This window comes from Penicillium daleae, assembly GCF_028827525.1.
Source record: "Penicillium daleae strain IBT 16125 chromosome Unknown utg000006l_segment0_segment0, whole genome shotgun sequence".
Classification (NCBI taxonomy): Eukaryota; Fungi; Ascomycota; class Eurotiomycetes; order Eurotiales; family Aspergillaceae; genus Penicillium; species Penicillium daleae.
This window is the reverse complement of record NW_026623154.1, coordinates 3585555-3598044: the sequence shown is the minus strand read 5'-3', so window position 1 is coordinate 3598044 and position 12490 is coordinate 3585555. Positions and strand designations below refer to the sequence as shown.

At 52.7% G+C, this 12490-nt stretch overlaps 6 protein-coding genes across 6 annotated transcripts; 4 read left to right on the top strand and 2 right to left on the bottom strand.

Annotated features, from left to right (window-relative positions):
• Positions 1-1814: 1814 nt before the first annotated feature.
• On the top strand, positions 1815-3549 carry N7458_006999 (putative integral membrane protein Pth11-like; the record flags this gene model as incomplete). Its single annotated transcript, XM_056910381.1, has 2 exons — positions 1815-2170; positions 2259-3549. The coding sequence occupies 2 exons, from the start codon at positions 1815-1817 to the stop codon at positions 3547-3549; spliced, it is 1647 nt and encodes a 548-aa protein (XP_056766085.1).
• Positions 3550-4453: 904 nt separating this feature from the next.
• N7458_006998 (DNA-directed RNA polymerase core subunit RPB5) lies at positions 4454-5412 on the bottom strand (the record flags this gene model as incomplete). The annotated part of the gene is made up of 3 exons (XM_056910380.1): positions 5290-5412; positions 5101-5183; positions 4454-4979 (listed from the first exon to the last, which is right to left on the bottom strand). The coding sequence occupies exons 1-3, from the start codon at positions 5386-5388 to the stop codon at positions 4454-4456; spliced, it is 708 nt and encodes a 235-aa protein (XP_056766084.1). The 5' UTR covers positions 5389-5412.
• A 310-nt stretch (positions 5413-5722) lies between these two features.
• Positions 5723-7458, top strand: bfr1 (putative nuclear segregation protein (Bfr1); the record flags this gene model as incomplete). The annotated part of the gene is made up of 3 exons (XM_056910379.1): positions 5723-5839; positions 6021-7184; positions 7249-7458. 3 exons carry the CDS (start codon positions 5723-5725, stop codon positions 7456-7458), a joined length of 1491 nt encoding a protein of 496 aa, XP_056766083.1.
• Positions 7459-8183: 725 nt separating this feature from the next.
• On the top strand, positions 8184-8687 carry N7458_006996 (uncharacterized protein; the record flags this gene model as incomplete). Its single annotated transcript, XM_056910378.1, has 1 exon — positions 8184-8687. The coding sequence occupies one exon, from the start codon at positions 8184-8186 to the stop codon at positions 8685-8687; it is 504 nt and encodes a 167-aa protein (XP_056766082.1).
• Positions 8688-9394: 707 nt separating this feature from the next.
• On the bottom strand, positions 9395-10027 carry N7458_006995 (uncharacterized protein; the record flags this gene model as incomplete). The annotated part of the gene is made up of 1 exon (XM_056910377.1): positions 9395-10027. The coding sequence occupies one exon, from the start codon at positions 10025-10027 to the stop codon at positions 9395-9397; it is 633 nt and encodes a 210-aa protein (XP_056766081.1).
• Positions 10028-11115: 1088 nt separating this feature from the next.
• N7458_006994 (uncharacterized protein) lies at positions 11116-12249 on the top strand (the record flags this gene model as incomplete). The annotated part of the gene is made up of 2 exons (XM_056910376.1): positions 11116-11356; positions 11408-12249. 2 exons carry the CDS (start codon positions 11116-11118, stop codon positions 12247-12249), a joined length of 1083 nt encoding a protein of 360 aa, XP_056766080.1.
• Between the last annotated feature and the right edge of the window lie 241 nt (positions 12250-12490).

The following is a 12490-nucleotide window of genomic DNA, read 5'->3' as shown; positions in this document are numbered from 1 at the left end:
CAAAACGGAGATGAGTGCTCGCTACTTTCTACTCCATCTGTAGTTTTACCTTGCCAGAGTGGGGGGAATAGATAGATAGCATGTATAGGATCTCTATCTCGGCTGGTTTGAACTAGATTTCTCGGAGGACACCTGTATGAAATCTCGAGAGATCTCATTCAGGATCGCATCCTTTGGATGCAATGCGAGTATACGGAGTAGAGTTTGATCCATTGGCTGGATCACACCGTGTCTCGCTTCCTACTCGCGTAAAGCTGATACAGTAGTCAGCCTCACGATGATAGGAGGAACTGGGGCTTATCTGGCGCGGCCATTTGATGATCCGTCGCGTGGCGTGCGCAGCTCCACTTTTGGCGGCCCTTTTAGCTCTTAGCGCGTTGCCCGTGGCACTCTGACAGTACTAAGTTAAGTTTAGTACTATGAAGGGTTGACACTTGCCCAGGCAGTCGTATAACTGCAGAGTCCTTGCATGGTGGTATCATTTGTTCGATGGCTATCATCATCGACTGTGGCTTCTGAACTTTAGATAGTACTAGTCCCTTTGTATCCAGGAGTCCATATCCACTCCTGAGAAGAACAAGATACTTGTCGTTAGAATGGGTTCTTATCTGGGCCAGTCTATAATGGCATTATGCCGGTAGTCCTCCGTACTGTAGGTAGTGCAGCAGTGCAGCAGTACAGCAGTCCCGTGCTCTCCTTCGGGGAATAGTCCACGTGGGAAAAGTACCCGTCGATAAGAATTTCCCGTTTGACGAAGCCATTCTTCTTGGCCCGTATCTCCCAACACGAGAGACTTGGAGCACCCTGCAAGTGATACCAATCGAGCTTTCAGGGCAACCAGAAGGCGGTCTCAGGTTCAGTGATTTCACCCTCGTCCACATAGACTTTTGTGCCCAGACAACGCCTGATTCGCCTTGTCTCCATTTTCTCCTGATTCCCCCGCAAGCGAAAGCCAAAGCTCCCGGACTCCGGTGGCCCGTTGAACCCTCCTACACCGCAGATCGAGGAGAAGGGGGGGCGGACCAGTGGACCACGACTGGACCATGACTGGACCACTGCTCTAACTGGTTACTGGATAGACCGCGGTTCTGAGTGGCTGGGAAGCCCGTCAGCATGTGTGATATGGATTCGACTTGAGCGAGTCGAGTCCAACGACAATCGACAACGCGATACTGGACAATCATCATCATCATTATCATCAACAACATAAGCGACCGCTCATGCAGTGCTGACGCTGAGTGGACCAAGAGCCCATTTCGCAAATCGTCACCTTGGCACACTCCTCATCATCGCTGGCAGTGGACACTCGCCCGATTAGCGGGTTGGCTGTCACTGGTCCTCGTGTTATCATCGTCCTTGGCCTTGTTCTGACTTTCGGACCCATGTCTGTCTCGTCCCCCTCAACCAGACCGTGGCTCATATTTACTTCAGTAGCCTCCGGGACTCACCGAATGCGTTCTTTTTTGTTCTCTCTCCCCTCTTGGACCAACAGACCTGAAACGACCGCATCTCTTTGTTTTCCCTACCAGCTTCGACGAGGCTTTCTCTGTCGCTTCCTTTGCACGTCCCGCGTATTCTTCTTTCCTGGTGGCGATCGTCTAACTAGTGGCTGCCCCCCGATCGGCCCCTAGTGGACACTGTCCAGCGCAGCTCCTCCCTCCCCACACTTTCACCAGCGAACAGGTTCCGCTTCCCTCACGTGCGACATGTAATAGATACGCTTGTCGCCCCATCCATTCCATCGATCTTCTGGGACTGAATAACAACTCCACGATATATAGACCCCTCTTCGGAGGTGGTTCACCGTGGGATCAATGGAAACGGCCTCGCTGGCCAGCCGAGGCCTGTACCCGGATGTACCGCCGGACTTTCAGTCTCGAAATGACATCAACCCGACCCTGATGATGAGCTGGTGGGCTACGGGCTTCTCGCTGGCTATCATCATCGTCCGGTTATGCGGTCGTTACGTCCGAATCGAGCGATTCTTCCCCGAGGACAAGGTCGTCATGCTCAGCGTCATCCCGCTCACTATTCGCATGGTGCTGGTTCACTTTGTGCTCGTCTTCGGGACCAACAATACTCAAACGGCCGGGTTGACGCAGGACCAAATCGACAAACGAGTCATCGGAAGTAAACTGGTCCTGGCTGCGCGCATCTTCTATGCCATCTTGTAAGACTGGCCCGAATTCCAACCTTGTGTGACTCTCTACATCGGAGCTGGGTTTTTACTTACTCTTATCTTCTTCTTCTAAATACAGTATCTGGACAGCCAAGCTTACCGTCTGCGAGTTCCTGAAACGAGTTACTGGCATGGTCTGGCGCAAGTCAGTGGCTATGTTCCTACGCTTTGTCCATTTCTTCCTGGCCTCTACGCTCGTCGCCGTCGTCATCGCGACCCTGGCTGAATGCCAGCCCATAGGCCATTACTGGCAGGTTGTACCGGATCCAGGACCTAGTTGTCGGAGCGGATATGCACAGCTCATTACGATGGGAGCTTGCGACGTCATCACCGATCTTTTGCTCGTTGCCTTTCCGGTGCCTATCATCTTGATGGCTCAGATGCCCATAAAACGAAAGTTCGCCCTCGTCGTCCTCTTCTGTCTCTCGCTCATCCTGGTCGCCATCACCTGTTACCGTGTACCATCCGTGATCGATCGCCGAGGCGCACAGCCCTACCGCTCCCTCGTCGCTTCATTGGAGATCCTTGCCGCGACGGCTGTTTCGAACCTCGTCGTGATCGGCTCCTTTGTCCGTGATCGCGGTGTCAAGAAACTCAAGTACAAGCGCGCGCAGGGCTCAGCCTCCGTCACCGAAAGCAAGGATAACAGCTATGTGCGCCGCAACACGGTTATGCACCATCAATGGGGCAGTGACTCTGACCTCGCCGGTGACCTGGGCATCCGGCTCGACCCTAAGCTCTACTCCTCGGCGCCTGGCACTACCCTCCCCATCCCAGCTCCCCAGGTACCTCTCATGGTCGCCCGCACCGGCTCCCTCGATCCATCGTGGTCCTTCAACCAAAGCCACACCTCAGACGAAGACCGCGTCTCAATTTCCGACAGCCTCGACATCAAAGTCAGTCCACGCGAGTATCTCCCAACTAGCCAATCACCCGGCGATATACCCCCATCAAACTCAATGCCTCTCTCCCGCCGCGTATCCTTCTTCGATGTCGGCGGTCTACTAAACCGAGACGAACCACCACCAACACGACCCACCCTCCTTTCTCGCCATACAATGGTCCCCTCAACAACAACGACTATTACTTCTCCACCTATCGAACTTCAACGTCAACGCCGCGGCAGCAGAGCCTTTCTCGAAGATCTCGGCGTCCTCGCCCCTCGCATCACTGCATCCGCTCCGCCCCAACATCAACCACAACCCCAACCACGCTTCTCCTCACCACCTTCCATAAACACATCCCCTACAGCGGGACAACTCTCTCACCTCCTCCCACCCTACCGAGCCTCCCCCGACGTCTCCCTCGACGTAGACGTCGAACTCCAAGACGTAGGAGGCCTGCTTTCGCGACAATCTCACCGACCCTAATATTAACATGTGATATGATTTGATTCGATGTAATTCTCTTTCTTTTGAATTTATGTTGGAATGGAATTGGGACAGGTGGAGTTGGATTTTTTTCTTGTTTCTTGTTTCTCTTTCTTGTGACTTTGACTCTGGATTACGGTCTTCTTATACCTCTTGTTCATATTCATGTTCATGTTCATGTTCATACCCCCCCAACCTTGTTTATTGGTTCTTGAAGCATTTGTGTTCGCCAGTCTTAGTGACGGCGGAATTAGCGTTGGCGTTGGTGGTTTTGTCTTTTTTTTTTGGCTCTCGCTCCTGGAGGGAGACTGGCGAGGAGAGGCTATGTAAAACAAAACCCCATATGGAATTGTTTTCTGGTTGTGTATATCATCTATAACATGAAGATATGAATCATACTTTACTCGTATATCCTGTGTAGACATCCAGTGTATTCATCTAGCCTGAAGCAAAATGGCACAGTGGACATTACTATGTAGAAAGCACAAATCACAAATCGAAATATCAATTCAGCCCCCGCCCCCCGTGGATGAAGGAGAAACTTCGCCGGTACGCCATGCTGCCCGTAATATAAGGGGACTAACTTTTTTTGTGTTTGTGTGTGGTGCAAATAAAACTCCGTGTCCAACACCCGTCTGGTATCGTCTGGCGCAGCCGTCGATTTCCCTTTCTTTTTTGGAGGCATTCAAAGCTTGAGGAAAAGGGATAGAGCGGAGCGACGGGATGGATGTGGTAGCAGCAGAAAGAAGCCGGATTGGAGAGGACTTGATGCGTGTTGGGGTATGGGTTCTCGCCTCCTCTTCAAACCCAGCAATTGGGTTTTATATCCTTCCCAGAGAAAGGAGGAGAGATCAAAGAACAAATAGAAAAAGCCGGGATCGAGCTCGTCGGGGAGATATCCACTTTAGATCACCCACCGGTAGCTAGCATAGCGACCGGCAGTCTCGCTCTTGCGAATAATTTTCACAACCTGACCACGGCGCAGACCCAAGTACCGCGCGACAGGATCCGAGACTTGCATACGGGGCAGCTGCGACTCCTTCAGACGGTAGCGCTGCAACAGCTTGGCCTTCTCCTCCGGGCTGAGCAGGACGTGCTTGGGGACCAGCTCATGGCGGGTGATGTTGACGAGCAGATCCTGTTCCTGGAAGGTCTCGCCGATGCGGCCGGGGTTGATGTTGAGCATGCGCACGGCAGTGGGCGATAGCGGAACCTGAGTGATGAAGACGCCGGTGTGGAAGTTGTTCTCGGCAACGGCGTGGTTGAAACTGCGCACTTGCTTGGCACCGAGTCCTGAGGCTTCGGGGCAGAACTCGACGTAGATAGTGCCGCAGTCGGGCTGGGGGTTCGGGTTGGATTTGCTCGGCAGCGCAGTGTATTTCATCTTCATCTCCTCGGTGGGGCGTGCTTGGATTGTCATCTTTTTCCGGCTGCGATGGAGGAAATGACGTGTTAGTGGGCATTGAGTCTCAGGACTTGACGGAGAGGATATCGATATCGCTATTCCACGTCTTTGTAGGACAGAAGCAACTTCGAGGAGGGGTTGCATACTCGGGGTATCCCATAGGGTCTGCATATTTCCGCGCGAACTCTTCGAGAGAGACCTTCAGCTCTTCTTCTGACACCTCGTAGCCCTGTTTCCGAGCGCAGACCATGGTCAGTTTCAGGCTCATGCGTATATAGAAGTGAAGGACCTTGAGTGATAGCCAAGGTCCGAGTGAGAAGAAAAGGGGAGCGTACTCGGTCTGCAAGCATTTCATGGACGGTCTTCCAGGTGCGCCAAAGCCGGCTCATCTCCCGGCTGGCATCGGTACTCGTGACGGGAATATCCCCATCCATGGTCGCTGTATTATTCGACTAACGTATGGAGCTGTGAAAGGGAGCCGAGGAAAAGCGCAGGCGCAACGCGGCACAAAAAAGTTGGCGCGCAGGAAGGTGTCGTGAAAGATAAGGTGCAGGATCGAAAAATCGGCGGGAACTTTCTGCCAGGCGAGGCAGTTTAGTAAAGCGGAGAAACTGACCGAACCGGAGGCCCGTTTTAATTATTCCAAACCGTTTCCCCTTTCCCCTCGTGGGCAACTCTCTTTCCTCTTTTCCTCTTTCCATTCCTTTTCATCCGAGGAAACTCTTCAATTCTCTTTTCCTCTCAACTCCCTCTGTCCCCATTCTCACAATGGCTGCTCCTGCCCCTGCGGAGCCCCGGGTTAAGCCCACCAAGCCTGATGAGGAGGCCTACAAGGCCAGCCTGGCCCAGGCCGAGAAGGAGCACACTGCTGCTCAGGAGAAATTGGTATGTTTGAATTTACTCTTGAATTGGACTTTCTGTCTTCTTGGTGCCCTCAATTAGGAATTGATGGAGTGTTGCGTTCTCCGTTGAGGAATTCCAATGGCGGGGGGTCATATCTCACTCGTGTGCCCACATGTCACACTGCCCTTCCCGAGCCTAGTCGCTAACGCGCGCAAAAATCCAGAACCAAATTAAGGCCAAGTTGGACAACGCCAAGCCCAACAACCAGGACTCTCCCGTGGCCAAGAAGCAACAGGAACTTCGCGCCGAACTCTCTTCGATCCGCCAGAAGCAGTCGGGCTTCAAGTCCTCCCGCTCCAGCACCCTCGAGAAGATCAATGCCCTCGAGTCCACCCTCAAGGCCCGCATTGCGGAGCAGAACAACTCGCGCGGCAAGATGCCTTTCAAGAACGTGGAGGAGATCGACCGGGAGATCGCCCGCCTCGAGAAGCAGGTCGATTCCGGTACCCTGCGATTGGTCGATGAGCGCAAGGCTCTCTCGGACATTTCCAACTACCGCAAGCAGCGCAAGGGTTTCGCTGGTCTCGAAGAGGCCCAGAAGGGCATCAATGATATCAAGGCCCAAATTGCGGAACTCAAGAAGACCCTGGATAACCCCGAGGCCAAGGCCCTGAGCGACAAGTACTCCGAGATCCAAAAGGAGCTGGATGCGATCAAGGCCGAGCAGGACGGTGTTTACAAGAACCTGAACTCCCTGCGTGACGAGCGCACCAAGCTGCGCAACGACCAGCAGCAGAAGTACGCCGCTATCCGCGAGATCAAGGACAACTACTTCAAGGCTCGCCGTGCCTACAAGGAGTACGAGGACGAGGCCTGGCGCGTTCGCCGTGAGCGCCAAAAGGCTGAGCGCGATGCCTTTGAGCGCGAGAAGCGCAAGAAGGTCGCCGACAAGAAGCTCGAGGAGGCTTCTCAGCTCGCCTACACCGACGAGATTCTTACTGCCCAGGGTCTCATCCGCCACTTCGACCCCGCCTATGACTTCTCCGCTCTTGGTCTTGACGACAAGAAGGATGAGGGCAGCAACTTCCGTGCCAACGTTGGCCGTACCGTTGATGACTCCGGTCTCAAGGGCATGAAGGTGGTTCGCAAGGACGATGTTGAGGATTACTTCGTCGGCTCTGCCGGTAAGAAGGGCAAGAAGGGCAAGAAGGGTGGTGCCGCGGGCGCCGAGGCAAGCAAGTTCAACATGAATGTCGGTATCATTGAGGACTTTGCCAAGGTCAAGATCGACCCTCCCATGAACCAGTCCGATGTCCCTGCCGCTGTTGAGAAGTTGGCCGCCAAGATTACTGAGTGGAAGAAGAACCAGGCGAGCAAGACTGAGGAGGTGAGTTTCCCCTCTCTGCATACGATATCAAGTGATCCTCCCCCACTAACCAATCTACGCACAGAACATCCAAAAGGCCAAGGAGGAGATTGCCCGCCTCGAGGAGGAAGAGGCTACCGCCACCGAGACCAACGGCCGCAGCACCGACGCTGCAAAGAAGCCCGCTCAGGCGAACGGTCTCCCCACTGCCGAGGCCGAGCTGGCTCAGGAGAAGGACGCTGCTGCTGATGCGGCGGAGGAGCTGAAGAAGGCTTCCCTTGAGGACAAGGAATAAGGGATCCTTCGTAGGAATTGCTAGAAGAATTGGTCTTTTTGCATTTCCCTACATACATGTACCGCAGACTCGTGTCGCGGTCTTGCATTTTCTTTACTTTACTCTTTTCATCCCTTTGGCTCTTTTGATCCCTTTGGGTTACTTTGCTTCGATGTGCATTATAATTTGCGTTTACATCCATGGACAGCGTCCTCTTGGTTTTTTTACTCTATCATCAAAAGTCAGGAAATGAGATTTTCCCATCTCAAGCCATGGGATTTGTGTTCTCTTTGCTCTACAAATAATTATGACACAAGCCCAGTCGTTCTTCAATCTGGTTACCCATCAATTGATACTTGCGATCCATGTTGGATCCCTATAGTATTGATATAATTCAATCTCAATTGTTTAGGTATACTCCTGCCTGGCCAGCACAGCCCGCTGGCTGAGTCATCCGATGCCGAACCGCCCGATCCCCGGAACTGCGCCACGGTCCACTTTCTGCAACGGGCAATCCGCGCGTTCTCGACAAAAAGCCCGTCCACTTCCAAGCCCTTGGCTACTCGGATTGTCACCGCGCAATTTCTTCTGCCTGTGCACAACCATCTTCTCTTCCTTTCTCCACCTCCCAATATACTATACACTCAATCTCCCATCAACCGTCTCCAACGACGACTCATCCCGCTCCCTCCGCCTCTCCCGTCTCGAACTACTCTCTAGCGGCTCCGCATTTAGCAAGTGCCTAAATGTCTTACAACAAGCCTGTCCGTACACCCTCGTATCCCCAATCCCAACGCATACCCAACAATCCCTTCCTCCCACCCTTGGAAAGCATCATCATCACTAACACTCCCCTCCAGACCAGCCCACCCCCTTCCTACCCAGCCCCAGTCCACGACAACGGCGGCTACAGCTCCCCACCACCCCAAGGCGCCGGTGCCTCTCAGGATTACTACGGGGGTGGCGGCCAGCAAGGTGGCCAGGGCTACTATCCCCCGCAACAGGGCTACGGACCCCCTCAACAACAGGGTTACTACCAGCAGCAACCCCAGGGCCAGATGTACTACCCGCCGCAGCAGGGATACCCGCCTCAGCAGGGATACCCGCCTCAGCAGCAGGGCTACCCGCCTCAGCAGCAGGGGTACTATGCTGGTGACCGCGGCCATGGCGGTGGCTCCAATGCTGGCGGTATCTGCGCTGGTATTATGGCGGCGCTTGCGTGCTGCTGCTGCTTGGATATTCTCTTCTAATTTCGGGCTGAAAATAAGGTTATCACAGGAACTATGCTGTGCCTTGCGGGCATTGCGGGCAGGCTTGTGAGGCGCTCGGAAGGTTTGGACGGCTTTCTGTGTGCATGTGGCCCTTCGGAGGTAGGTGCCGTGTTACATTGGAGTTTCTTGAGTCGAGTGCAAGAATTGGGGATATGTGCTCCGAGTGTGAGGTGCTGCTTTGTTGGTTGGCGTTTTCCCAGAGTTGGTCCTGGAGCTTGAGAGCTCGTTCCAGTCTTGACTTTTTCGTCCTTTTTGGTTTCTCTGTTGCCTGCGTTTAATGGTTTGGGTGGTTCCTTTTTTTGGTCTTCACTCGTATATATTTCCCGGTTTTCTATCTGTTATCACCGGCGCTAAAACTGGACACGGCGTCGAAGACTGGGTCCTTGGGGCTGTGACACTTGTCATTCCTTCTTTCTCTTGTTGACTTTTCTCTCCCACTAATCAATTCTTATAATACACTACGCTTGACTCTTTCTTGGAAAAGTCTATGGTCGTTCACAATATCCGAGTCATTGGTTGTTAGACGAGATATGTAACCATGAGATTGATCAAAGAGGCTATGAGAAAACATGACACATCGAGAACATAATCATAAGACATTAAACGTAGATTGAAAAAGGGTATCCCAATGCAAAAACAATCGAACCTCCGTGCCCCAAAGCTCTTCAAAAGCGCCGAAGAACTCATCAACGATAATGACTATCACCATCATACGAGCTCCCACCCCCATATTCCAACGGATCAACCGTTCGATACCCCCGACCCCCACTCCCACCCCTCCTCGGCGCCGGCGAGATCGAAGACATAGCCGAAGACTCCTCCTCCTCAATCACCTCGACCACACCGGAATCATCAGTAACCGAGGTCCCCGTCGTCGACTCCTCAACCACAATACGACTCCGCCGCGACCCCGACACGGGCCGCCGATAACTATCGCGACGACGATCGCGGTCCCGCTCACGCTCCTCGACGACCTCGATGATCTCGCTCCGGCGCGAGGGCGAGCGCCGACTGCGCACGACGACTTCCTCGTCGATGGAGGAGGAACTGCCCCGGGCGAGACCGCCTGGGTTGAGGGCGAGGAAGGTTAGGTAGAGGATTAGGACGACCCCACCGACGCTGCCGAGGACGATGCCGGCGACTGTGCCTGGTGGGGGGCCGGAGTTGAGGTGGCCGTAGGTGGAGGGGATGGAGACGGTGGTGTAGCGCTTTTCGAGGTGGACGTGCAGGATGTTTTGGGGTTCGAAGGTGAGAGGGTCCGGGGCGGTGATTGGCGTCGTGTTCAGGTCGACTTCTCGTGGTAGAGGGAGAGGATCCATCGTGGTGATGGGAATGCGGGATGATGTTTGGCTGTTGGTGGTTGTTGGTGAGGCAGTTCAGCTCGGAGATGAGCGCGGGAGAAGTCGCGCTGGAGTTGTGAGAGGCTGCGAGGTTGTTTGAGAGGAAGAGTTCTCTAGAACTGGGATGGATTCAAGACTGGAAGATTGGTTTGTGCGATCGAAGGAATGAGACGGGAGAAAAAGAGTAAATCTGGAGGGCTGGTAGGTCACTCTTAAGCGGGTGGCTGGGGATCGGCGGAGGTGGAGCCGCTATCTTTGGCAGGTGCGATCGCGGGTGGGGCCTGCCCGGAGAGGATCGACTCTATACTCGAGAGATGTGTACTTGCCTGTTTGGATCTGAAGGAAATTCGAATGTCAACACTCTTCCTCACACCTCACTCTCACAACTTCATTCTCATCACCCACCTATCCTGAGAATTCAACCTCCAGAATCTCTCCACCTTCCACAAAACAAGACAGCATGTGAGTACTGCGCCTGGGCAAAAACCGCTGAAACTGACTCGAACAACCTTATGTCCAGACAAACATGTGTCAGCAGGCGATTACAACGATTGAGCATCGATGCGGATGCAGAATCGATTCACTCGGCATTATCACGGAGTGGAATGGGTGCAAAAAATGCGGTATCATCAAGAATATCGCACATCTGGCCAAGACGATCAAGAGAAACCCCTGCCCTGATTGTACCGCCAACGGTGTATGGGTGCAAAAGAATGGAAAGTGGGACAGGGCTTCAAAAGGGTCAAAATAGGAGTGTGGCAAAGGCCTTAACCACCAAGCATCGAGGGTGGGTTTTCATTGTTTCCATCGTTCCTCTGTTTCCATTGTTTCTATTGTTTACTCCCACCATCTCGATGACCAGCCTCCGCTTCCCCCATTTCCACGCCACCATCCATCCACCATCCTTTCTTCTCTTCTCTTTCCTCACCTCCCTCACATGTTTTGGTTGACTTCACTATCTCGCTAACCAGCCTCATCTCCTCTCCTCCCCTCCTACCTTCCCTTCGTCTCTTATTTCACCTCCCTCGTACTTTTAGCAACAGACCATTCTGCAGATCCTCTTCAATATGACAACTATTCAGCAGAAGTTTCCAGGCGTGCACTGGATTTGGGGAGGAGGCATCTCCTTTGTGTATGAGGTCCATCCTTCCATCGTGGTCAAGGTGCCGGAATCGGGCGAGGAGGAAAGAGACCAATTTAAGAAAGAACTCAAGGTCTACGAAATTCTTTCGCAGCAGCCACCCTGTCCTTTCATCGTCCAGTGTTTCTATTATACCGATAACGGTATTTTCCTTGAATACATGCGAGGTGCGACCCTTATCCAGTTGTGACAGTGATATTAACTGACAACAACATTAGATGTTTCCCTCAGTTACCGAATCCAATGCAATCATACTCGCAACCAAGAGACATTCATAGTCACCAAGGTGGAGAAACTGGAACCTCTCATACTCCGAAAGGAGTGGATGAACAACCTCGCTCAAGCCGTCGCTTTCCTTGAATCGCTCAACCTCGCTCACGGTGACCTTCGGCCCGAAAACATTTTACTTGATCGTGATCGATTGAAACTATCGGACTTTGATAACACAGCAGAACTCGGGACGGATTTCGAAACCTGCACGGCCCCTTATGGAAGAATACTCAACGCCGATGAGGCAGACCAAGGACCCCCAGGATCTTCCGGCTGTCTCGGACCTCGAACTGAACAATTTGCCCTTGGTTCCATATTCTACCTCATCAACTACGGCTTTGAAGTTTATGGAAACCAATCTCTCGGTGACAATCCTCGTGATCACGGACCCAAGGTTGTCGACTTGCTACAGAACAAACAGTTTCCGAACTTGGATGGTGATTCGATGATTGACAACATTATCAGCAAATGCTGGCACAACAAGTATGCAACAGTTGCCGAATTGGCTACTGAGATGAAGACGGTTGTCCCCGAGAGAGATACCGCGAGCAACACTGACAACGAAACAACATCTGTTAACGAGGCAGCCATCCAAGCATTAACCAGTGGGGGAGATACTGATGACCGTGACACGAGTTGCTCAGCAGATGAATTCCTTTCGAAAAAAGCTTTTTGTGAGGACCTGAAGAAGCGTGGTCTTCTTCACATGCTTTCTTCGGAAAAGCCGGAGCAGCTTGGATTTACCCTCGAGTGGTACAGATATCAGAAGCAAGAGCTTGATAGCAAATGAATCTTTACGGTGTCTAGCACTATTTGCCAAGAGCACCCTATGCCATTCTTCTCCAGTAGTCTAAACAATTCATATATGCGGTATCCTACATGGCTGCACTCAACCGACAGACGGTTATGCGTGATATCAATCGGGTTACATGGTGGACGCCAACCTGAATTGGGTGTAATCCACTGCTATGTGGCCAAGGTATGCATTGTATTATAACACGTGTATGGTATGCTTGGTTTGCATATCTACC